Source organism: Pleurodeles waltl, chromosome 4_2, assembly GCF_031143425.1.
Source record: "Pleurodeles waltl isolate 20211129_DDA chromosome 4_2, aPleWal1.hap1.20221129, whole genome shotgun sequence".
Taxonomy (NCBI): Eukaryota; Metazoa; Chordata; class Amphibia; order Caudata; family Salamandridae; genus Pleurodeles; species Pleurodeles waltl.
In genome coordinates, this window is record NC_090443.1 from 78,453,516 (window position 1) to 78,480,053 (window position 26,538).

At 42.9% G+C, this 26,538-nt stretch overlaps 1 protein-coding gene across 2 annotated transcripts in view; it reads right to left on the reverse strand.

Annotated features, from left to right (window-relative positions):
* The window catches only part of NEMP1 (nuclear envelope integral membrane protein 1), a 289,952-nt gene extending 263,640 nt beyond the window's left edge, over positions 1-26,312 (reverse strand). The window contains exon 1 of one of the 2 annotated variants that reach the window (XM_069230773.1): positions 26,024-26,312. In XM_069230773.1, coding sequence (XP_069086874.1) covers positions 26,024-26,153 — 130 coding nt within the window. In that variant the 5' untranslated portion in view covers positions 26,154-26,312. Of the gene's footprint in view, positions 1-25,901 lie in introns of both variants that reach the window. The other variant, XM_069230774.1, reaches the window with a different exon arrangement.
* Positions 26,313-26,538: the final 226 nt, after the last annotated feature.

Sequence of the window (26,538 nt, forward strand, 5' to 3'; positions counted from 1 at the left end):
GATTACAGCCCCAATGTCCTGCACAGCAACACCCTATCTAGGATTGCTTCAATTAAATGAAGTCTCTGCGAAGGAGTCAGCTGTGACTTCGCCACATTCATGATAAAACCCAATGATGTTAACGGGTCGGCCATCGTTTGGAGATGGTCCACAACTGTTCTAGGAGAGCACACCCTCAATAACTAGTTGTCAAGGGCTGGGAAGACTGGTATTCCCAACCTCTGCATATGAGCTGCAAACACCGCCATCACCTTTGTGAACACCTGAGAAGCACTGATAAGCCCTAAGGAGACGAAGTAAAACTAAAAATGTTCCTGTCTCACGTGACAAAACACAGCTAACATCTGTGAGATTGCAGGATGGGAAACATTAAAGTATGCATCCCACAAATCCAATGCTACCATCCAGTCTCCTGGATCCAGGGCAGTTAGAACTTGAGCCAGGCTGAGCATCTTTAACTTGTCCTCTCTTAAAAAGAAATCCAGGAATGAAGATCTTAAATGGGATGAAGACTCCCATCCTTTTTTGGTACTAGGAAATAACAGGAGTAACAACCAGTCCCGATCTCTGAAACTGAGAAACAAGAGTGCCTGAACAGATGTTGTGGTGGAGGTGGGATGTTCAGAAAGAAGGATGGACTGGAAGCATAGAGAAAAACCTTGTGCCGTGATCTGGAGCACCCACTGAACTATTTTTATATGCTTCTCCATCCCGAGAGGTAGTAGGTGAGTCGGCCTCCAACAGGGTGATCGTGGGACACAAAGGTTAACTTAGAGAGGCCTTGAATTGTCTGCAAAACACGTGGCTGGTGGTTGGGCCGAATATTGCCCCTGAGGTCCTGAAGAACAAGTTACTTACCTTCTAAATTCTCCAAATACGCCAGCTTTCGATGGAAATTTTCTTCCTAGCTCCTCACGTTTACGAGGACGTCACAATTGCACGGCTCCGCATGGGACTCCGCTCACCATTTTTTACCCTGCCTTCAAGGCGAACAGGTGAATACCGACCTCACAAGCACAAGATGTGCCAATCCAATCACCTGTGAACAAGGCAACAATGCCGAAACGCGTCAGGAAAGTGATCTCTGCTGCCAGTATTATTGAGAAATAAACGTGTGGCTTACATGGAATCGGGCCTCCTGCACTTTGTTTGTTTTTTGGAGCAATTTCACGGGATTCTCCGTTCCCGTGTTGTGGAGCCGCCCTGCAGAGTTGGAGGCCCTCTTTAACGGAGTTTGCAGTGTGGACTATTTACTTAGGGGGCATGACTCCCTCGCCTCTGATAAAGAAAGAAAAGGATTTAACCTATTATAATGTTTACAGAGGTGAGAAAGGGCGAAGTAAGAGGGATTCACCTCGTTTTCACGTTCCTGTTCTCCACTTGTTAAAGAGACTATTCATGGCAGTGAGTATAAAGAAATGCGAGTTGCTAAAAATCATATATAATGGAGTGCACGTGGCCACTTTATGAACAGGAATATTTGGCACCTTTAAATATGCAATTAGAAACTGTGGTGAAATAACGCTATTAAGCAATACTGAAGACTACACCATTGTTTTAAAGACTATAAGGATGCATTATGGACATTGAAGTATTATACGCTAATTGGCACGTGACTGAATGATATTTAAGCACCTATGGTAACTTGTAATTACCTGTGAACAAGGCAACAATGCCGAAACGCGTCAGGAAAGTGATCTCTGCTGCCAGTATTATTGAGAAATAAACGTGTGGCTTACATGGAATCGGGGCTCCTGCACTTTGTTTGTTTTTTGGATCAATTTCACAGGATTCTCCGTTCCAGTGTTAACTCCTCTTTAACGGAGTTTGCAGTGTGGAATGAATATATATATATATATATATATATATATATATATATATATATATATATATATATATATATACACACACACACACACATATATACACACATATATATACACACACACACAAATATATATAAATGACAATATTTGTTTACATAAAAACAAAATATATACATTCTATCAATGACAATAATCGAAAGTCTTGGTATGACCAGATAGGCAACGGGGAGGCAGGCGGGACTGTGAGGAATCCACAAGTAGCTACTGTAACCTCCGGTAACGCTTTTTCTGGTGGAAAGTAACTTGTTCTTCTGATGAATACAACTACCTGTTGATTCCTCACCTTATGAATAGAATTCCAAAGCAATCCCGCACTCAGAAGTGGGTGCCCATCTGGTTAAACCAAGAAGTCCTGCAAAACAGATCAGCCAAAAGGGCCATCCCTCCTAACTTCAGATTCTAAGCATTAATGCTTGGCAAAAGTGTGGAGGGAAGCCCACGTTGCTGCCTTACAAATGGCAACAACTGGCACACTTCTAGCAAAAGCTGAATTGGCAGACTTAGTCCTGGTGGAGTAGGCCCTAATGCCCTCAGGGGGAACCTTCTTTGCCAGTGAATAACAAATCTTTATGCAAAGAATGACCTACCTTGAAATAGCTCTCTTGTGGGCAGCTTTGCCCTTCATTTTGCCCACATATCCAATGAAGAGTTGATCATCAATTCTGAAGTCTCTCGTCCTCTCAATGTTGAAACTCAGAACCCTTCTTGGATCCAAGCAATGCAGACTTTCCTCCTCCTTTGAAGGATGAGGAGGTGGGTAAAAGGACGAGTGTTAGACTGCCCCAGACGAAAGGGAGTAACTATTTTAGGAAGGAAAGTCACCCTGGTTCTCAGCACCACCTTGTCAGCATGAAAGGTTGTAAAAAGAGGTTTCACACCAGGAACCTGAAGCTCACTCACACATCTAGCAAACGTGATGGCTGTTAGGAAAACTGTTTTTAAAACGAAAAGCCCTCAACGGGCAAGTAAGCATAGGCTCAAACGGTGAACGCATTAAAAAAAAGTCAGAACTAAATTCAAATTCCACTGAGGCAATACAGAAAGAATGGAAGAAAACTTGTTAGTTAAGCCTTTCAGAAACCTAAGAACTATAGAGGACTTTAATAATGAAGGCTGATCAGGAAGGCAAAGAAAAGCAGACAGCGCTGACAGATATCCTTTAACTGTAGCCACTGAGCAACCCTTCTGTGCCAAGGAAAGGGCAAAAAGTAAAATATCAGATAAATAGGCCTTTAAGGGATCAATTTGTCTCTCTCCAAACCAAGTAACAAATTTTGCCCATCTGCTGGCATAGACAGTCTTGGTGGAGTGTCACCTGGCCGATAAGATAACATCCACCACTTCTGGAGGGAGAGAAAAGGAACTCAGATTGCCCCGTTCAATCTCCAGGCATGTAGGTGCAGGCTCTGGAGGTGTAGAACCTGCCCCTGCGAAAGAAGGTCTACCCTGTGAGGGAGACGGAGCGGAAGGCACAGTGAGAGTTGAAGAAGGTCTGTATACCACACCCTTCTTGACCAATCTGGGGCTATCAAAATGACTTGAGCCCGATCTTGGCGAATCTTCCTTAGAACTAGAGGAATCAAGGGTATGGGAGGAAACACGTAAAGCAGTTGGTTGCCCCAAGACAGCTGAAACATGTCCCCCAACGACCCCTGAACCGGATACTGGAGGCTGCAGAATGAAGGGCAGTGTGCGTTCTCACGAGTGGTGAACAGGTCGATCTGAGGAACTCCCCACATCCGGAAGATGTGAAGAACAACGTCCGGATGGAGACGCCACTCGTGATTGGATGAGAAGGGCCGACAGACTGTCCACGCGAAAGTCGAGAACTCCGGCCAGATGGTTCGCTACTATGCAAATCCAATGGTCCTGCGCCTTGGACCAGAGTCTCTCTGCAGAGAAGTACGACCCTATTCCTCCCTGCTTGTTGATATACCACATTGCGGTAGTGTCTGTCAAGACTTGAACTGACTGACCGCGAATGGACAGGAGGAAGGCCTTCAGAGCCAGACATATCGCCCGCAATTCTAACAGCTTGATGAGAAACATCTGTTCCCCCCAGATGAGCTATCCACCCTAGAGTGGAAGCAACCGTTATGACTGTGGAAGACAAAACGGCCTTCCTGGAGAGAGGTTGCCGTCCACAGTCCACCATCGTAGATCCACTGCAGCGTCTCTGGAGATAGTTATCGACTCCGAGATTCCCTTTGTGATGAAACCACTGCTTGCAGAGCCACCACTGGGGAGCCCTCATGTGCCAACTTCCATAAGTGACCAACAGAATGCAGGAAGCAAACAATGAGCAGACGTAGGACCTTGAGGACTGGAACAGCTGCTCCCTTTTGAAACATTGGAATCATCTCCCGACTGTCCTGAATCCTCTGCGGAGGAGGGTAGGCCCGGTTCAATGTTGTGTTTAGTACTGCCCCTATGAACAGGAGGCGTTGAGAGAGCTCCAGGAGAGACTTGGGCATATTTTACCCTAAAGCCCAGGTTGAAAAACAACTGGGTTGTCACCTTCAAGTGATGCAGCACGAGCTCTGGGGACCTGGCTTTAATCAGCCAATCGTCCAGGTAAGGAAATACAGATATTCCTTTCCGTCTGAGGTCCACTGCCATCACCTTCGTGAAGACTTGATGTGCTGAAGTAAGACCAAAAGGAAGGATCCCAAACTGGTAGTGTTGCGACCCTACCATGAACCGGAGATACTTCCTGTGCGACTTCAGAATAGGGATATGAAAATAAGCATCCTGTAAGACAATAGACACCACCCAGTCTTCCTTTGTTGAACGTAAGAAGCACCTGTGCTAGGGTCAGCATTTTGAATTTCTCCTGTTTGAGCAACCAATTCAAAATCCTCAGATCCAGGATAAGCCTCAATCAACCATTTCTTCTTGGGAATAAGGAAAAACTTTGAATAACTTCCCTGACCCTTTTCCTGCTCTGGAACAAACTCCACTGCACCTTTTAACAAAAGGGCATGTACCTCCTGCTGGAGTAACAGGAGATGCTCTTCTGTTAAAATGAATGACGGGGAGGGATGGGGTGAAGGGGGGGAAACTCCCAAAAAGGAAGGGCATAACCTTTTCCCACTATACTCAGCACCCAAGAGTCTGATGTAATTAACTCCCACTCGTGGAGAAAATGTAACAGCCTTCCAACTACGGGTAAAATATGCTGGTATATGGAGGGAAAACTAGGGCTGCTTTCCTTGATGGACCCCCCAGAGGATGAGGATGAAGCGGAAGACTGCTGTGTGGCTCCTCGCATTCTAACTCTCCCACAACCCTTATAAGACCTGTAGAGAGGGTTGGTAGGCTGCTGGATGTTGGATTGTAGCCTTCCATTAAATGGGGACCCACGTCCAAACCCTCTGAATCTACTAAAAGATCTGAAGAGTACAGAAGGCGATGCCTGAAAACCCAAAGATTTTGCAGTAGCCCTGCTTTCGTTAAATCTTTCTAAGGCTGAGTCTGCTTTAGCCCCAAACAGCTTCTCACCATCAAAAGGGAGGTCCATCAGCGTAGTGTGAGCATCAAAGGAGAAACCAGAACCTCCGAGCCACGCTTGTCTCCCAGTTGCTTCAGAAGTGCCCATAGCCCTACCAACCGAGTCTGCAGTGTCCAAACCTGACTGAATGACCTGCTTTGCTGCCGCTTGACTATCCTGCAGGAGTTCATTAAAGTGCCCCTGCACATCCTGTGGCAATATTGGTACAACTGCTCTTGCTGTGTCCATTAAGGCATAGCTATACCTCCCCAGCACACATGTAGCATTCAGAGATTTTAAGGCCATGCCCTCTGAGGAAAAGCACATCTTAGCTGTCTGCTCCATATGGTTAGACACCCTACCAGATGGAGTCGTAGGGAACGAACCAGGAGTCGACTGCGCAGAACAAGAGGCTTGCACCACCAAACTCTCAGGTGTTGGCTGATGGAATAACAACAGAGGATCTCCTGGAGCAACTCTGTACCTCCTAGCCACAGTCTTCGAAACCTCGTGTTGTAACAGGGTTCCTCCAAATTTCTAAAATGGGCTCAGTGAGAGGATCATTGAAAGGGCGGAGAGCCTCAGAATATGTAGCCGATGGATGAAACACCTCAGTTAAAATATTTGTTTTCTTCTCCAATGAGGGAAGTGGTAAGACCAAAAATTCAGCAGCTTTCCTTATCACACCGTAAGAAGCTGCCTCTGCTGCGAGTTCACCTCCAGGAGATGAAAATTCCCACTCAGGAGTTGTATCCAAACCACTAGCAGAGTCTAGGCCCTGAAATTCACCTGCAGGCTCTGGAATTTCTCCTTCCTCCAATATTTTTTCTCGATACTCTTGCTCCTCCAAGAGTCTCAAGGCCCTCCTTCTCGAGCTCAGTCTGGACTCCAAACGTGGCATCGACAGAGTTAACCGAAGTCAACGATGCCGGCTTCAAAGTAGAAGGTAGCTCTGGCGGAGGAGAGTGAGGCGAATCCACACTCCGCGCCAATCGGGATCTATCCAGCACCAGTATCGATTCCGTCAGCACCGCTGGCACCATCATTCGAGGTAGAGGTGACAACGACATCGGCACCGAACCAGTACCTTCACATTGAAGAAAGGGTACAAACAGGGCCTGCTTGTACAGTGCAGGTGACCCCAGCGTGAATGCCAACAGACCAGTGGGCCCAGCAGGGACACCAGAGTGGGTCATAGCTCTGTTAAACATGCTAAACATAGCATTGAGGAATGCTGATGGAACCGCTCCTGGAGCAGGGAAGGCAGCAAACCCTTCCTCCTCTTGAGGTCGCTGGACTGGATCTGATGCTAGTACATCGGACTCCTGATCATGAGTGGATGCAGGAGAAAAATGAGCTATTGGGCTTGCCGGGGAGTCGGAGATCTCAATTAAAGTCGTCACCGGAGAAGCCTGTGGACTATGAGGAGACACTGGAGGGCTGATCTCCTATGCTATGTGGCTCCATCTTGGAGGAGACAGAGACCGATCTCGGGACGAATGAAGTTGAGATTCATGCTGTTGGCATCGCTTCTTATGAGAACTTGAGGATCTATGTGACGAAGTGTCCCTTGCCTTTGATCTGCGGCGACCTCTCTGCACGTTCTTAACTTTAGCCAAGAAAAGCTTAACCTCTCTCACTTTTAAGGCCTTCGGTTCATTCGCTGCTAGGACACGCACCCTCCACGTCGCGATCCGAGCTCAGGCACCAAAGGACATTTTTGTTCGGATCCGTCACTGACCAGTGACCCCCGCACTCGCTACAAGGCTTAAAACCCCTTTTTTCTTTTGGGTGGAGACATTGTAGTGCTCTAAAACAATTCCTTCAAAACAGTAACTACCAAGAGGCAGGAAGCGTTGAGGCACAGAAAAAAGGTAACTGACGTAAGCGAGGACTTCTTATGGCTCCGATGATGTCAGACGGAGTCGCATGCAGAGCTGTGCAATTGTGACATCCTCGTCGACGTGATGAGCTAGGAAGGAAATGTTCGTTGAGTGCTGGCGCATTGGGAGAATTCATAAGGTGAGGAATCCACAGATAGTTGTATCCATCAGAAAGGTCCTAATGAGAGAACGTCTTTTTTATGAAACAGAATACATTTCTGCAGAGTACATGAAGGTTAAATGTGCAAGCACCTTGAAAACACACTTAACAGCAATGCACTTATGTCAACCTTCTTGACTGCAACAAGAAAACACAAAAAAAATAATTAAAAAAAAATAGATGACTTCTAGAACAAAAGAATCACCCACTGAAAGAAGCAGTCCTCTGTGGTTGCTCACCTTCTCAACACTGGTGACATACCCACAAATTTGAATCATATTCTGTGCCAGAGGAGAAAACAATGATAATAAGCAATAGGCATTGCCTTTGGGATCCACTGGCTTTGCCAATCCGTAATGTCCATGCTGTCACTGGGTCATCATTCTCTATGCACAAGCATATTTACAAAATGATGCAGGAACCAACTGTTTTAGTACAGAAGTGCAAAATAAAACAGGACCATGGAGGTGGGAGAAGCAGCATGCAAGAGAGTTGGGTGGGAGAAGCACGCAAGGGAGAAAGCCTGAAAACACATGCACTCTCATCACAGTGCTTAACCAAAAGGAAAAAAGTAGCTCCCTAAAAGAGAGCAGCGGAAGGATACAAGTCAGCTACTCAAACAGGTGCTAAAGTGGCTGTTGTCCAGGTGAGACAACAACAAGAGGCTGATAAGCCATCGAATAAGCAAGCAATGGAGACTGAAAATAGAGCCAATCAGCTGTCAGCAATGGGTGGACAAGAAGCTCACTGAAAGTTCACAACAGATCTTTTGCAACCAGTCAGCTTGTGCCACCTAGCAGACGGGACCTAAACAGAAAACAGTTTAAGCAAAACAAAGCTGGGACCAAGCCAATGGCAATTCTCATGGCTACGGTCATTTTTATATTCTGCCGGCTTCTTTGTAGTGCTGCTCACCCAAACAAATCCAGGTGCAGTTGGTCACATTAGATTTTTTGTTCAGTCTGAGTTTTGCCCGACTACTATAACCCAGCGTTGGCAGCACTGATGCCTGATTTCGTGCTTTCAGTCTTTGGCCGCTGAAGTATTTTTGCAGGAGCCAGCAAAACTTAGGCTAATCTACAAGCAACTGTTTTTCTTCCCCAAACTGGGAATCTCATGCCAAGTATCCCTTAGAGCAATGGTCCAAATCTTCTGATACAGACTGACAGAAATAATGACAGTAGAGAAGAGCAGTGAATGACCATATTTCATCTGGATATAAATTGAGTCATAGTTGTTTGTAACAAAGCAATACCTGGGTGTGATCATGTTGCCTACTGCAGTTAGTTTGTAAGTAGATAGGAGCAGTCAGGGTTTAAGTGAGTTGGTAACCCTGAAAGTCGCAGGATGGGGCAGGTATTTACCTCAAAGCCAAGGGCGGGGTAGTTTCAGGGTTGGATTGTGGGGGTGTTCTTTGGGTGGTGATGGGTTGGGTTTGTTCAGTATTCCTTCTTCATGTTTGCCGGATGGTGCACAGAGTGACTGTGTTTGTATATATATTTTTTTTAAATGAGCAATTTAAATAATACATTATCTGTACAAGAACTGAGCAAATTAAGCTGGAATGTCAATGGATTACCATCTTCCTCAAAAATTCAAAACATCATGCATGAATTGAGAATGATTAGTCCTTTGCTGGTTTTCTTGTAGGAAACTCCTCTGACAAGGACAGAGTCACAAGGTTGGAGGATTAGGATATCGGATAATGGAGGTGTCTGGGTATGGGAAGTCAACTATAGCCATTTTAGCATTGAGGAACGTACTGGATATGTTTAGAAAAAAAAAAAAAGTACCAGAGGACAATTCTGAGTGATGGATCATTACACATTTCAGCTTTTGTTGGGCAAGATTAACCGTGTGTTGTGTTTATGGTACAAATGAGGATGGCTCAACAACACCGCAACAGCTTTTTGTAGAGCTGGCCACATGGGAGGATCCGATAATTGTTTGTGGTGACTTTAATGTGACTATGATCTCTAATACTAATGGCTCAAATAGGAGTAGCGAGTCAGGAATGTGCAAGCGTGTGCTGCCTGTCTCAACTGGTGAGCATATACGGGTTGATTGTTAGCTGGTGCTATAAACATGCTGCACTACCAGGTTTTACACATTACTAGATTGCTCATCAGGGTCATTTTAGGCAGGATATGATCTCCATCTCAGGAGAAATGGTTAGCTGCATTTTAACTCACCTCTTTCCACATATAGGGGGTTATTCTAACTTTGGAGGAGGTGTTAATCCGTCCCAAAAGTGACAGAAAAGTGACGGATTTACCACCAGCCGTATTACGAGTCCATTATATCCTATGGAACTCGAAATACGGCTGGTGGTATATCCGTCACTTTACCGTCACTTTTGGGACGGATTAACACTCCTCCAAAGTTAGAATAACCCCCATATTGTCCTACCATAATGCATTACAGGCCACAGCTGCACTGTTAGGTGAGGATGGTATGTGTTGGAAATGGCCCTTTTTGTAGGGTTATCCCCAAACTTTTTGCCTTCTTCCTCCTATTTTTCAGGTCTGTTTTTGCTGGTTTATTGTCACTGCGCACTTTACCACTGCTAATCAGTGCTAAAGTGCAACTGCTCCCTATAGAAATTGTACTGTTGATTGATTCATCCATGATTGGCATATTTGATTTACTGGTAAGTCCCTTGTAAAGTGCACTAGAGGTGCCCAGGGCCTGCAGCACTGGTTGTGCCACCCACATAAGTAGCTCTGTAATCATGTCTCAGACCTGCCACTGCAGTATGTGTGTGCAGTTTTTACTGTAACTTCGACTTGGCAAAATTACCCACTTGTCAGGCCTAAACCTTCCCTTTTCTTACATGTAAGGTACCCCTAAGGTAGGCCCTAGGTAGTCCTAAGGGAAGGGTGCAGTGTATGGTTAAGTTAGGACATATAGTAATGTGTTTTATATGTTCTGACAGTGAAATATTGCTAAGATCGTCTTTCACTGTTGCAAGGCCTGTCCCTCCCATAGGTTAACATGGGGGCTACCTTTAAATCTGATTAAAGTGTAGATTCCCTTTGGGAGCGGATGGACATGTGGAGTTTGGGATCTCTGAGCTCACAATTTAAAAATACATCTTTTAGTAAAGTTGATTTTAAGATTGTGCTTTTGAAAATGCCACTTTTAGAAAGTAGGCATTTTCTTGCTTAAACCATTCTGTGACTCTGCCTGTTTGTGGATTCCCTGTCTGGGTCAGTTTGACAGTTGGGCTGTTCACACCTCTCCTCTAGACAGTTACACAAAGGCGGCTGGGGTGTAGCCTGCATATCTTGATTAGCCATCTGTGCTGGAGGGGAGGAGTGGTCACTCACATCTTAAAGGACTGTGCCTGCCCTCACACAATGCAGTCTCCGACCCCCTGGTGAGTGTCTGGGGCCTGGCCTGGCCAAGAAAGGATCTTGCAAACACTTGAGACTTTGCTTTGAAATTTGCAAACTTCAAAGGCAGAACTGGGTATAAGAAGCAGACCCAAACCCCCAGACTTTTAGAATCTTTCTGGAATCAAGAGGAACCTCTGCCCAGGAGAAGAGCTGAAGGAGGAGTACTGTCCCTTTGCTGTGTTGCTTTGCTGGACTAGCCTGCAGTTGCTGCTTCTGCCTGAAAAAGAGTGCAAAGGTGAACTTTGCTGTGTGTCCTGCTTGAGAAAATTCTCCAAGGGCTTGGAGTAGAGTTTGCCTCCTGTTGGAAGTCTCAGGGACACCAAAGACTTCCGTTTCCTCGACCTGCAGCACTGGGAACTGTGTGTTTTGTGCTGTTCAAGAGGAGAAACCACTGCGACGCTGCCAACGACGCCACTGGCCTGCACTGTGACCTGCCGATGCCACACGGAGTTGCATTGCCCCGCTTCGCACCGCAACTCTGGTCTCACCGACATCAGACGACTTCACTGAGCCGCTGCTCGCACCGCGACCTGTGGGCCCCGCACTCCAGTATCGCCTGCTCACACCGCAGCCTGGGCATCCCCGACGACGCTCCTGCTGAAACCGGCGCCGCTGCCTGCACCGTGGCCACCCCTCGTGAGGTACACGAAGCACCGTCCAATCCCGCACCGCAGCCCCGGTCCACCGACCCCAGCACCATCGACTCCTGTGTCGTCCCCAGGCATCCAGCCTGCACCGTGGCCTGTGGACACCACTCTTGAGTGTCACGAAGCACCGTCCCGTCCTGCACCGCTGGCTTGGGCCTACCGACGATAGCGCTTGAGCAACAACGATGCTGCCTGCACCGTGTCCTGTGGACACTGCACGTCGCACCACCCGCTTCACACCACAGCCCTGCTCTCACTGACGCCGCTGGACGCAGTCACCGAGCAGCTGCCTGCACCGTGACCTGTGGGCACTGCACATCTCATCGTCCCACTTCACACCGCATCCCCGACGCCATCCACGCCGGCGCACCTGACTTTATCAGCCTGGAGTTCAATCTGCAACGCGTGTGACCTCAAGGGCCCGACGACTCCTGCACTGACTCCGGACCAGACGCTGCGACGTCAGTGGCGCCGCCTTCCGGAGCTCACCGCAAGGATCACGACACCCTGCAAATCCAGGGTACTGTTTGCGGGCCTTCCCCACACCGTAGCTGGCCTGCAATGTCGCGGCCGGCCTGAACTGTTGGTTTTGTTGATCACAACACCTTGATAGCCCCAGGTGGAGCTATCAACTTCAAGGAACTGTAGTTTTGAGTAAATCTTGCATAATTCACATTTTTCTTACTGTATGTTGGATTCTTATCGTATATGGTCTTGTTTTATATAGATAAATACTGGCCTATTTTTCTAAAGCTGGTGTGGTGTCATTTTGTAGTGTTTTCACTTATTACTGTGTGTTATTTGCAAATGCTTTACACATTGCTTCTGAGATAAGCCTGACTGCTCGTGCCAAGCTACCAAGAGGGTGAGCAGGGGTTATCTGAGCGGGTATCTCCCTTATCCTGACTAGAGTGAGGGTCCCTACTTGGACAGGGTGCAAACCAACTGCCATCTAGAGACCCCATTTCTAACAGTATGGGTATGTCTAAAGATGGACATTTGATCGCTCTTGGTTGACGGATGTTGCCTAGCTTCATTATGACAGAGACCTTGATTTATTTACATATATACATTTTAAAAAAATTAAAAAAATAATTTCAAGAGAATCAAGTTTCTGCACCCCCAGTCGTTGTTTGGGATACCATGAAAGCTGTGGCACTACATTAAGCTATTTCTCTCTTCAGAATAAGGTGGCATGTAGACAGGATGAATCCTGCAGCAAGATATTCGTGGTCATTAAAAGAGGAACACATCAAGGGTGTTCGCATGTCCCCGTTATTATTTGCACTTTACCTTGAAGTGTATTTGCATCATTCAAGGAACTCAGTGGAGCTGATACCACTTAGGATCAGGCTTACAGCATAGAAGTATACACGGATGATGTGGCAGTATTCACATTAGATCCATCCAACTCTATTGTGGCAACTGAAAGTGATGCTTTGTCATTTGAGGTTTTGTCACACTACAAGCTTAATATGTCCAAGATACAAAGTCTTTATTTTCAAGCTAGGCCAGAGAGAGAGAAGCGTTATGTAGAGTCTGCTCTGTAGCTGCAAATTGGACTCTTTCCCGTTAAGAATATTGTATCGCTAAACAGGGCTCGAAAAAGCCCACTTGCATTGGTGAGTTTTATTTTATGAGGTCAAGCTATTTTAGATTCCACTCAACCCTTCTGGTGAGTGGACAAAGAACAGGTGTTCTATTCAGTCAAAAACTGAAATAGCAATGAATATGCCTTTATATCTTATTCTTGTCACATTTGCTCTGTGTCCAGAGACAGAGGTCAAAAGTCAGTTTGTCTTCTTGCAATGCAAATACTTTTCCTTGCCATTGCTGAGTTTCAGGATTTTGTAAGGAGCTGTCTGACCTATGTGAAATGAAAGGCTTTTGGTATCAGGTTTTTTCTTTTAAACACACAAAATTTATATAACTAATTCAACTTTACAGACATTTCAAAATATATTTCTGTAGCTGTGAAAGACCATTTTTTCTACTTCTGTGTGATGAATTTTTTTTTTAATAGAATGGAAAAAAAAAAAGTCAGAACACTTTACTTGGTGATGTGCAAATGATAAATGTTTTCTTGTAAATTTACTGTCTGTAAACTAAGAGGCAAGTCATGCATGGATCATCTGTACCCTTTGCGTAGGCTAGATTTATTATACATGGAGCAAATGTTTAGTGTATTTAATCAAATAAGAGGATTTTTTTTTTTTTTTTTAAAACAGCAGAAATGCTGAACTCACATATTTGAAGGTGCACTCATACGAGAATGAAGAAAAAGGCGACTGTAAAATACAATATTTGCCTGGGATCACACAATTAGAGACCCGTTTCCGGGTCAAGTACATTAAAGTCAGGTCGAGTAGATTATTCAAGCTACTCGACCTGTAGATCTAGTGATATTTGAGGCCTGCTCAATTATGAGGCATTAGTATAGAGATCAAAGCGAATCCTTGTGCACTGGAATAGGCTACCCCTTGGTCTTTTTGGGTGCTCTAACTTGAGTGAAAGTTAAGTAAATATTTACATAAGAGCTATACCTAACTTTTTTTCACTTCTTTTTAGTTCAGGTGACAAGATCATGAAGTTAGTTTAACTGGCAATATAAATGCCCACAACGTGCAATTTGGATTTTACAACTTTCAAAAGGATACGGGTGGATGGTTGTTTCCAAATCTGAACTGATACTTCTGGTCAGCTTTTTCTGAACAATTGTCCCAAGTCATGATTTTTGACAAATCAATGTACTTACAGTCTGTATATTTTGAATCTGGCATGCAGGTACAGTCCATGATCAGTCACATTTTAAGTGAACACCCTTTAAGTCTCTTCAGAAACACGCACAGGTTTGGGAAAATGGTAACGTTAAGTTGGCAACTACTTCTCTTATTATACGTTATACATTTTCATGGTTCTATCCAAACTTTCCTTTTTTTCCTCATAATGTCCATACGGAATACTGATCAAGGTCACGCTTGCAATATGTTGGCCATTTATTTGGAGGTTGTTGGACGAGTTCTGAATGTTTTTGGTGTGGTAAGGTGCAGATACAGTGCATATGGCTCAATACTGGAAGAGGGTCTTTACGGAGAGCCCCAGGGTCATCAGAAGTCCTACCTACCCCTGCACACATTTAATTATCCTTAGTACCTCTGGTGTAGTTACATTGTAATAGAGAGTTATTATATTTATTTTTGCCAGCTAGGATTCTTATATTAAGGCACTGGCGCGAACCTGATCCATCATTGTCAGTTAGTAAAAGCAATTTATAGATATTTATGGGCTGGAGATGTCTCTTGCACCGAGGAACCCAGAAAGAAAATACTTAAAGCAAACCTGGGCTTTGGTAAAAATGGATTGGGTTGTTGGCTTGTGAGGGGATTTTTGATTTTGAACTCGTTTTTGTTGATGATGTAGGATTTGACTGCAGGCTTCCCTGTTTTAGTTGTTTTTTCTTGTTTTTCTAAAGCTTTTGTGCTGCTGTTTTTGATTTAAGTGGGTGCCCGTTATGTTTTATGGTACTATCAATCTATTTCATTATTTCTGTAGAGATGTTTTGGGGAGGGGGGGAAATCAAAATCTACTTCAAAAGTCCTAACCAGATTTCTACAGCATTCCTTATATATTAGTGTGGAAAAATATTTATGCGATAAAGGCCTTTTTGTCAGGCACCCCAAATCTGGAATGCTGATTTCACAGAAATAATTACCCACTTCAAATAAATATAAACACAATTAACATCCCATTTACAATAATTTCAGACTGCTGCACTAGAAAACTAGCTAGATATTCCCCCTGTGCAACTAAGGCAAGCTCGGATCAGCTTTAAAGTAACTTCAAGGAGCTGAACTTACAGCACCAATCTGTTATAATTAACTCCAAGTCTTTGCTTTTCCTTCATAAAAGAATTACCCAAATCAACACCACACATTTTACAGCACATCTGAAAGATGAAAGGCTGAAAATCCACGGTTCACACCTGCTATCACAAACTGTTTCTGCAAAGATTTGAGCTGTCTGTAGTTATGAGTATCTCATATTGTAGCTATCAATTTTTCCTTATAAAATTCCTCAAGATGTTCAGTGACTCTGGACAACCTTAAGCCTAATAGCACTACTAGTCATACACGTTGTATCCGATAGGCAGGCCTCCTCCTACAGGGCCATATCAAACTCCTTATGATAGGTAAGTAATGTGTCTTACCTATGGGTCACGGAGACTTACCTATGGGTCGTGGAAACTAAATAACAATGAGCAGTACCAGAACCTCCTACAGATTTTAGAACTTATTTAAATAAAACACAGGCAAGTCACGCAGTTAGATGTCAACAAGCTAACAAATGTACTGCCCATGGAGGCATAGCCTTCTAAGAGTAAACACAAAGAAAAAGCTAAATATAAAACCCAACATATTCCAAAATGCAATTGACTGCATATTAAGGCACCCACCACCATTACCATCAGCTAATTGCCACACACACACACACACACACACACACTTACTTTTGCTGGTAAATTTGCATCCTTAACAAGTAAGGGAATATACAGCATTCTATCCTGACACACAAATAAAAAAAAAATCTCTTTAAAGGTGGCATACATACCAGCCTATTGAACACACCCCTCTGCAAAACTAGACTCCAGACTGCAAGAAAACGTTTGGACCTGGAATATCAAAAAGGCATTGCAGTGCCATACCAAGGGCATAGTGTACATTAGACAGGGGCCAATTAACAATTACAACAGTATTCGCACACACCCTGGCAGAGTGGCAAATCAGAGTTGTTGTCATAAGGTTGCTTCATAAACCTACTGATCCTGTTACAAAATCCACGTGTCCCTTTTTTGCCATCTAGTGCTGCAACACAATAAGGGAGCAGACTTATGATATAAGAGATCTGATAAAAGCCTTTCTGATTATGCCAGGGCTCAAACTATAGCAGGGTTTGAATAAATAGCAATTCTCTTTTTTTGCCAACTTTCCGCAGATCTACATACTGGGTTTAGAAGGAGCAGTAAGCAATAGTTCCAGGGTTGGAATGCCTTTGCGAGTCTGTGTAAACCTACTAACTTGCAGGTTTTAGGGGTTTTCACCAGCTCTTTTCTAAAATTTTTCCCATACTGACAAAAGCATTACACCACTGACCTTCAATTACATGCCGCAGCAGAATTTAGGGGACTTAGGGCTCCCCCCCTTAGATTAATTTTGACTTTACTTCAGGAGTTCTCTTTTGTGACAGCCAGACTTGATGCATCCATAGGAGCCTGTACCTTTGCCCTCCTTTCTCTGCAGACTTTGTTACGGATCCACCTGTTCTCCTTATGATTCTCACTTTGACTACACTTGGTTCTTACTGGCATCGGAAACTTGAAAAATTCATCACAGACGAAACACATGTCGGCTGTCTGTTCTCAATGGAATAAATGTCGCACTCTTACCACTGAACTCTTGTCTGAACTAGATGTACTGAATTGTTATTTATAATTTATTGAACTGTTATGGTGTTCCTTTGTCCATACTGAGAAAGGTTAGAAATGTACTCCTGACAACTCTTCAAGAATTGGGGGGGAAAAGTTTTAGGAGGAAAAGAGAAATTGTAAACGCTCAATAGATTTTCACATGAGCAAATGTACACAACATGGCTGCACTTTTAAGACTTTCTTTAATAACTTGGCACTAATTAGGTCTGGTATTAACCAAGACCTTTTGTTTTTATGAAAATGCCATCTCTCTATCTATTGGCCAGCTTCACTGTGAGTGACAGCATTTTGCTCTTTCACAGGGAGCATACCAGCACACAAAGTAATGTTGTTCAGTGCCGGGAAGTACTGTGGCAGGGTGAGCTTTTTTTTTTTAGACAAAATATTTTTGCTTTTTGTCAATGTTTGTTCTAATGTGAGGGCTTGGCAGCTCCCACAACAACGTTTTACAAAAAAAAATATATATATATATATCAAACAAAGACATGCACTGACAAAAACAAAAGGCTGCCCAACAGTGTCAGGCCTATTGGATGTGCCAATGCTTGTTTATTTTCATGTTTCCAATAAACATGTTAAAACTGGTTACACAGATTTTGCATTGTGAATATCTTTTGGGAATATTAGTATGCATCAACACGATGTACTAAATGATGCTTCAAAGAAACATAAAATGTTACAGTAGTTTAGCAAACCATTTTGTGTTTCCTAGTTGCATTTTTTGTTTACATTTTAGTTTTAAAGCAAAGAATCATCAATCTTGCTTTCAAGCTTCCGTAAATATCTGCATCTAATCAGAGCGCATTCTGGCAGCATTATACGTAGCCTCATATTGTTAAACTTTACAAACATATGTACACATTTTTATACTTGAACCACTGTTAGTAGTGCAGTCTGAGCTGACATTTCCTTACAGTGTTCATCCTAATTTGCATTAATGTACCATTAACAGAAGTTAGAATATCCTCAACATATGGACACAAATATTATCGTAACTGCAAATAATACACTTCCCTGATCCATAATGTAGTACTGTAGACTGGCAGCCAAAGAATTTGCGCTACAGGGGGTTGGGCATACATGTCATAAGGACAAAATAAACATGAAAACGTGTTGTTCTTGACCCCAAACAATATGCCCTGTTTGTTGGACTTTTTTTTTTTTTTTTTTTTTGCTCCTTGAACTGTTCATTGCAAAACTGGGGGAAAATATTCTCCATCTAAGCATAAAAATCTTTTTGGGGCAGGTAGGTTATAGTATAAAGTTGGTCCTAAAGAAAACATATGTTGCGAAGTAGTCATACCTGCCAAATGAGTTACCACTCAGTTATGGTATTTTGTGCAGTATTGTTATTAAATACAGCAGTTTTCCATGAAAATAAACTAAGTACTCCTACGAATGTGGATTTCAGGAACCATAACTTCAACTAGCCTACTAAGCCAGCTCATAACATCGGTTCTGTTAAAGTATGCCACAAAACAATTTTGTTTGCAGCATGCATGGTACATTAAATAAAAGAACCCTTATTAAAATAAAAGTTGATTTCAATGCACTGCAATTCAAAATTAATCTTAGAACCAAATTTCAATGATAATCATGGGCGTGGAATTCCTATACCCCGACACACAGAACATATTGTTTGTTGTAAAGGACAAGTTTTCATGCCCATTTTGTCTTTGGGACAAGTAGGCCCAACACCCTGCCACACAATCCCTTTGGCTGCCAGTTTACATTATGGAGCAGGGAAGGAAATTGTCTTCAGTTGATGTAATATGATTGTCCATATGTTAATGTTGTTTGAACTTGTATTTAAAGTTCATTAATGCAAAGCCTTTATTAATAGTGTGAGCACTGTAAATAAATGTTGTAAACTCGGACTACACTACTGACAGAGGTTCAGTGCACGCACGTTTGAAAAGTTTAACAATATGAGGCTACATATAATGCACTGATTAGATGCAGATACTTGAAGAAGCTTGAAAGCAAGCTTGATGATTCTTTGGTTTCAAAATAAAATGTTCAATTAAAAAAATGCAACTAGGAAAACAATGTTTTGCAAACTTACTGTGAAATTTAAGGTACCATTTTTTTTCCAGCATCATTTAGTAAATGTGTTGATGCATGACAGTAATTTCAAAAAATATTCATCATGGAAAATTAGTGTAGCTAGTTCCAACAAAACTACAGGAAACATGAAAATAAACAAGCACTGGCAAATCCAAGAGGTCCGACATTGATGGTCAGATTTATGGCCAGTGGCCACTGGAATTATGTGATTGTGCTGCTGCACATATTTTCACATAGTTATAGATTTTCCACCTTTGCTACAGAATCCATCATCTGCCGCATAATCTGCAGATTTTACCCCACCCAAAAAAAAACAATGTTTCTACCACAAACGGTTCAAAAGTTACTAAAAATGCAGAGCCATAGGTTGCCACTCAGTGGAAGCCCCTTTACAAAGCTGGATTTGCCACTTTTACATTGCTTATTTGGGCCTTAAACTGGTACTAATGAGCTGCAACCAATGAACAGAGTGTTGCCAAGTTTAAAAATGAGAAATGTAATGTCATGTAATTCGAGATTTATAAAGCGCGTTCCTACTCAAAGAGCATCGAAGCGCTGGGAAGAAAGCACTTAGTAAAAAATAGACAGAGGATAAGAAAAATAACAGAAATAATGAAGATAGAAAAACATCCAATAGAAGAAACTGAAACAAACTAAATCAAAGACCCTGATCTTGATGTACCAAAACATTAACGAGGAAAGAGCCAAGTTTTCACCATTTTCCTAAATTTCATATAACCCGATTCTTGCCCAACATTCTGTGGGAGAGAGTTCCATCCTCTGGCTGCAGCTACTGTAAAAGCTTTGTCTCCCCATTTGGCTTTATGTGTGTGAGGGACCTAAATCAAGTGAGCTTGGAAAGACCTCAAGCTTCTTTTAGGTACATGCAGGAGGAGTCTGGAAGTCCGGTACTGTGGTCCTATTCCATGAACTGCCTTAAAAGTAAGACAGAGCGACTTAAACTGGATATGCTGCGCCACTGGTAACCAATGTAATTTCCTAAGACTCTCTGTAACTGATATACATCGTGGGAGATTAAGAACCGCTCTGACAGCAGAATTCTGAACTAATTGGAGACTTTTTATCATCCCCTTATCCAAATTAAGGAACAGTGCATTACAGTAGTCTATCATGGACATTACCAATGCCAGGATAGCAGATCCTCTCCATTCATGTAACAGATAGGGGAAGATTTTTCTGAGCATTTTAATTGACCATAAACTGATGTTTACCACATGATTAATCTGTTTTTTAAAAGACAGATGTTCGAACAAGATGCCTAGGTTTCTAGTAACAATAGTGGGCACAGGGCAGTTACCACATTCAGAGGGCCACCACCGTGAGTTCCATAAATTCTTTCCAGGTCCAAAACATAAAACTTCAGTTTTAGTGGCATTCATTTTTAGCCAATTGGTCTTCATCCATTTACTCACTACAACCATACAGTTACTAAACCGATCTGCAACCTCCTCCCATGGCTGATTAATAGGAAAAATAAGCTGGGAGTCATCAGCATAGGAAGATGGAATGAAACCAAACTTACTAGTTAGACTAGCCAAAGGCGCTACATACACATTAAACAATGTGGGGCTGAGGGAAGATCCCTGCGGAATCCCACATGGCAGAAGATAAGGTCTAGATTTGAAATCACCACAGCTAACTGTGGTCCATCTATTTGTAAGAAAAGACTTCAAAGGTTTAAGCGCCTTGTCCCTCAAACCCACATGATGCAAACAGGACATTAATAGTGTGGGAGAGATAGTGTTGAAGGCAGCGGCTGAAAGAACCAAAACGGCCCCCTTGCCTTCATCAACCATCCTTCGAATAGTATCAGAGGATGAAATTAGGGCAGTTTCAGTACTATGCCCTTTTCTGAACACGTACTGGGAGATATCAAGAGCATCCGCTTTTGTCAAAAACTCGATCAATTCAGAGTTCAAAATTTTTTCTAGAATCTTTGCCAAAAACGGAAGACGTGCTATTGGCCGCAAATTACTCATTTCCTGATTATCCCCCTCTGTTTTATTCTTGAGGGGTACTACTATTGTTTCTTTCCAGATAGATGGGTACTCCCCAGACATAGCTACCTCTTGGTAAATGGGGACCAACATCCGTGCCATTTAATCCGGAACCAAGTGAAAAATGGAAGGAGGACACGGATCAGGAGGGGAGCCCGATTTAATTTCAAGAATCTTCCTTTTAATAGTATCCATGCAAGGGGGTTGGAAATATGACATTAGTGACTGGTCATCTGCTGTAGCACTCTCGGGTATCATGGGGGGTAATACTTCGGGAATAATCTGGGTATCAAAGTTGCTATGTATTTGCAATATCTTATTTTCTAAATGATAAGCAACTTTGTCACAGAAACCCTGAGAGTTTTCTAGACCAGCCGGCTTCATGGGCTCAGTTAGGGCCTTAATAGTCTTAAAAAGTTCCCTGGGGGCATTAATAGCCTCCTTTACTTTGGTAGTATAAATTTTAGATTTGGCCATAAATTGTGCTGCTTTATAAGCCTTTAGAGTGGACTTAAGGGCCACCCTTTCCTCAGGTACTGGATTAAGTTTCCACCGTCTTTCCTGCTGTCGATACTTTCTTTGAAGTAGTTTGAGGTCTTTTGTAAACCAAGGGTGACCTGGTTTCTTCTATTGGGCCTTCTAATTCTGGGGGGTAACATTTCTTCCATGGTCCTTTCCACTCCTTTCAGAAAGCTGTCAATCAGGGGCAAGGCCATAGCTATAGCCTTATCCCAACCAGCTTCTAAAGCTGGGCCTAATTCCTCTACTTTGACCTGTTTCCATAACCTGGCTACCTTGTTCGTTTCCACGTTAGCAGCCCCAACATTCTTTGAGGCAAGTTTAAATTTCAGCAGATGATGATCCGTCCAACTCAACTGTATCATGGTTACCTCCACCTGTTGAGTAGCTCGTGCAAACACCCCATCCAGAATATGCCCTGCAATATGGGTGGCCGACGAGACTCTGGAGGTCCAATCCAGGGCCTCCATAAAGTCAATGAATTCACGGATCTTAGGAGTTGACGTCTCATCAAAGTGCCTGTTAAAATCGCCCAATATCACAGCTTTTGCAGACAGAACCATAGGTTCTATCAACTTAGGCCAAGACTGTAAAAAAAATGTAGTCGGTCCCGGTGGACGATATATCAACAGCCCCTCTAGTAGTACCCCACTGTTTTGAGAAATTGTAAATGTCATTGCCTCACATGAATCTGTCGAAGAACTAATGCATGTGCATGCCAACGTAGACCTATAGATAATGGCCAGCCCCCCCCGTTCCGAGGTCTATCAAGTCTGTGGAAGGTAAAACCTGGTGGAGAGGCGACAAAGTCTGGGTCCGATTCTACTTTACCCCAGGTTTCAGTAATACACAATCAATCTGCCAATTATCAATCATTTCGCAGATTTCCTGTTTATGTTTGGAAAGGGACCTAGCATTTATTAAGGCATACTGAAAGCTGTAATTATGAAATGCCTTCGGTTTCATTTTTTTTCTCTCCCAACCCTGCCGGCCTAATGTCTTGGTTTCTTACCTTTGTTGCCTCTATAGGGACTTGAATAGCCCAATTACAGGTTTCACAGGTCCAAATAGCTCCACCCTTCCTTAAAGGCTTAGATACTACATTATTAGTGGGATTAGGCGATAGTTTACTGTAATATTCCTCTCCCCCAGATACTGCACAGCTATGAAAAAGGGCAGCATTTCTGGCCCTGGGGCCCGGACGGGCGCAGACGGGCTTGCCAGCGGCACACCAGCGGCACACCTGCTGCGTGGTCGCTCGTTCCGGCACATTTATGCCTGCAGGAACGAGGCCCAGCCCAGAATCGGCTCCCTAACACTAGACCACTAACTTGCGGTCCCAACAGGAAGGAGGGCTCTTACTGACCCTCACTTCCTGTTTAATTCAAGTAAAAACGATTTCCACTCCCTCCACAGGCTATTTTAACTAAACTCCTCTTCCCCAAACCCCCAGAACATTAAAAATACTCAGAAATGACTTTTGCACAATTTAAAAATGCTAAATTTTAAAAAACAAACACACACATTGATTAAAAAACGATTTTCCTTATTTTGCTATTCTATTTTCCTCTTTCTATTAGAATACTAAAATGTAATACATCAAAGCCACAGTAGTTATAAAAAGCAGATGTCACCACACAAACCTTAAAACAGCAAAAGCTAAAAAAGATGCCAAAATGTGCTGCATTATGCAACATAGTTTGGCTTTTGTTGCCGCTTAATTTGCTCAACCCTGATGAATAATATGACTCTCTCCTGCCGCCTAATTCCAGTGGCCCTGCTTATGGTTTTGTCAATGCGTGCCTTGTTTTGACATGGCTTTTGTAAACGTTATTGTTCCGAGAGCTGCCGGGCCCTCACTATAGTAACAAACACTGTCACACAGCAAAACCACACACTGCCACAGTAGTTCCTAGCATTGACCAAACCTACTTTTTGTGCCGATATGCTCCTAATGAAAGAGCAGATTGTGATCATTCACAGTGAAGCCAGCTGATGGATAGCAAGATTGATAGAACTGTACTAAAAAACAAAATATCTTAGTTAATGCCAGACCTAAGTAGGGGCCCAATTATTAAAGAAAGTCACAAAAGTGCACTCATGGTATAGGTCGTTGCATTAGTGCAGATTTCCATATTTCATGAATTTACAGGAGACAAAGAAATTGTACTCCTAGAAAATATTTGAGAACTGTATTTTAGCACAAGTAATTATGCATGTAGATTTGCTCATGTGAAAATCTGTAGAGTGTTTACAAGTTCACTTAACCTCTAACCACTTTTTTCTAACCCTGGAAGAGGTTTTACGTCTGCCCTTGTCAAGAGTAAATTTCCAACCTTTCCTAGTATGGGAAAAGATTACAGAAAAGCTGGTGAAAGTCGTTAAAACATGGACGTTAGTATGTTTGCACAGACTAAAAAGGGCGTTCCAACCCTTGAACATTTGCTTACCGCTACCTCCTGCACCAATATGTAGATCTGCAAAAAGATGGAAATGTAAAGAAATTGCTAGAATTTAAACCCTATTATGGCATAATCAGAGAGACTAATGTCAGAGCTCATATATAATGAGATTGCTGCCATAATTTGTTGCCACACTACATGGCACCGAAGGGACAAGTAGATTTATGAAGCAGCCTGTCCCACGGACAAGGAGATATTTTATTACCTTCCACACCCCTGGATAACATGCCCTCACTGCAGCTTTGAGAAGTTGCTATGTTCAGTGGTGTGGAATTTCACAAAATACATACTTGCAAGCAACTGCATGCTTCACTAATCTACTTGCCTTGTTTAAAAAAAATGTTTTAAAAAGACACTTGTTTCTTTTGGTAACATGCAATGAGGTGACAAGTTATGGCAGAATTCTGCTATATCAGAGCTGCGATAATAAACACCCTTCTCGGTTTTGTTACAGCTTGTATCATATGAGGGTTTATATTCTTGCAAGGATTTCTGTATAGCTACATAGAAAGACTGGAAGCAGGCAGAGTAGTAGTAGTAGTTTGGGTTGGAATATATGGTCAGTGTTTGGGTGTATACGGACTAACATGTTCAAGGGCATTCACAATTTCTGTCCCACTTTCTCCCACACTGTAAAAAGTTAAAAAGGTACTCATAACAATGGCTTAAGTAAAAATGGTTTCAATGTAGGAAAAAGAATGTGTAGGGAAAAATGAGACGCCAGTTGCTCAATACAGTTTTTTTTATACGCAAATATACATGGGCTCTTTGCTCCAGTGAAAATGGGATTCACAGAAGCTTGCTATGGTAGTACGGTCTTCAGCGCTGTATCTACAGTCTTGTGAATTCCTGGAAGTAGTAAATCTGCACCAATGCAAGGAATTATACCTACAGGGTCGTATTTACAATTTTTTGTTTGGAAGTGGCCCCTAATTTATCTTCATGTTGACCGTAATGATGCCCCTAATTGTGGCACATTGACTGGCCATTATTAATCTTTTTTACCGTTAACATGCATCCAATATGGTTTACTGAATGATGCATGAAAGAAATGGTAAAGTTTCACAATAGTTTAGAAAAATGTCTTAAGTTTCATTTTTTCTGTTTACATGTTATAAGCAGTCACCAAATCTGCTGTCATGCTTATTGCATGCAACTTCACTGGCCACATATAAAGTGCAAATAACAAACTGACATCTCTCTAGGTTCACTCGTGGCAGAGTTGTCAGAACTGTAGGCGAAGTGTTCAGATTTTTTTTAAAGTTGTATTTTCAGTTCTGTGATATACTCTAACGTACTAAAACGGGAAACAAGTGTTCAAGAAATAACTCGTTTTTAATTCGGAATGGTATCTATCAAGTATTTCCACACCACATTTTTTTTTTTACATAGCGTCTGGTTTTGGCTCGCCGCTGCACCCATGAATTTCGTGGCTTGACTTGGACCATGAATTGCCTAAAATAACGGTCAACTAGAGATTTCAGTCAGTCCCCTCTACAGAGAACTGCGTTTTGGAATTTGCAGTTTTACTTTCCGGGTAAATACCGGTCACGGCATGCTTAAAGGAAATCCAAACTTGGAAAGTAGCCACCGTCCTGCCACTGTATTGTAAATTCTACATCGCGCACCATACCCCTGAAGAAAAACAGGGCAGCGTGAAAACGCTAAGCATACTTGACTCAGCAAACAAGTACCTCCCTTTCTTTATAACCACGTATTCCATTAAATCAACTGTTTCCTCTTCCGTAACGTACTAATGATAAAAAAAAACAACTCTATAATTTCATATCTGATAGTCTAGATTCGGGTTCCGATGTAGTTAAAATCTCAATGAATGGGATAGTACAGTAACAACCCCCTAAACACAAATGACAAAAAACACACACCAGAACATATAGCCGCTGTTCTTCCAGTGCAAGCGCCTCCCACAGGAGTACAGTTTCACAGAGAAAGACAGTACCATGAATGACTAGTAAACCAACAGGTTGCACCACGCCCCTCACTTCACCTGCGCTGCACCAGTCGCAGAAAACAAGCAGCATTGGAAGCAAGGAAAGAGCCCGAAGCCCCATCCTTGGCCTCTCCCTGCGCCGAGAGTAGGCCCAAGCCCCGGCTTCCATTTTCATGGGTCCCGCCATAGCCTCCGCGACTTCTGCACAGCCCGTATTGGTTCTCCGTAGCAACGGACTTCCGATTCGGCCAATCGGAAACGAAAATTGTTTAGCACCCTCTAGACCCGCCCAAGTTGCCGAAAGACGCAAGGTGTCGCCATTCGAAAAAGAAAGTTTTTTTGGGTGATTGACGCATTTCGGTTGAAGGCTTTCATGGAAATAGACAACGGACAAGGAATGACACTGTTTGCGCCATCTTTCAGTTAGGAGACTGAGCGGGCCCCACATTCGGAAAGTTAGGTTTAAGAATAAAGGCAAGGTGTTTCATTAATTCTCTATTTTGCAATGTTAGATATTTCCAGTTTTGAGATATATTCATTATTTTACGCTGTTTTAAACGCTTTGTATATGA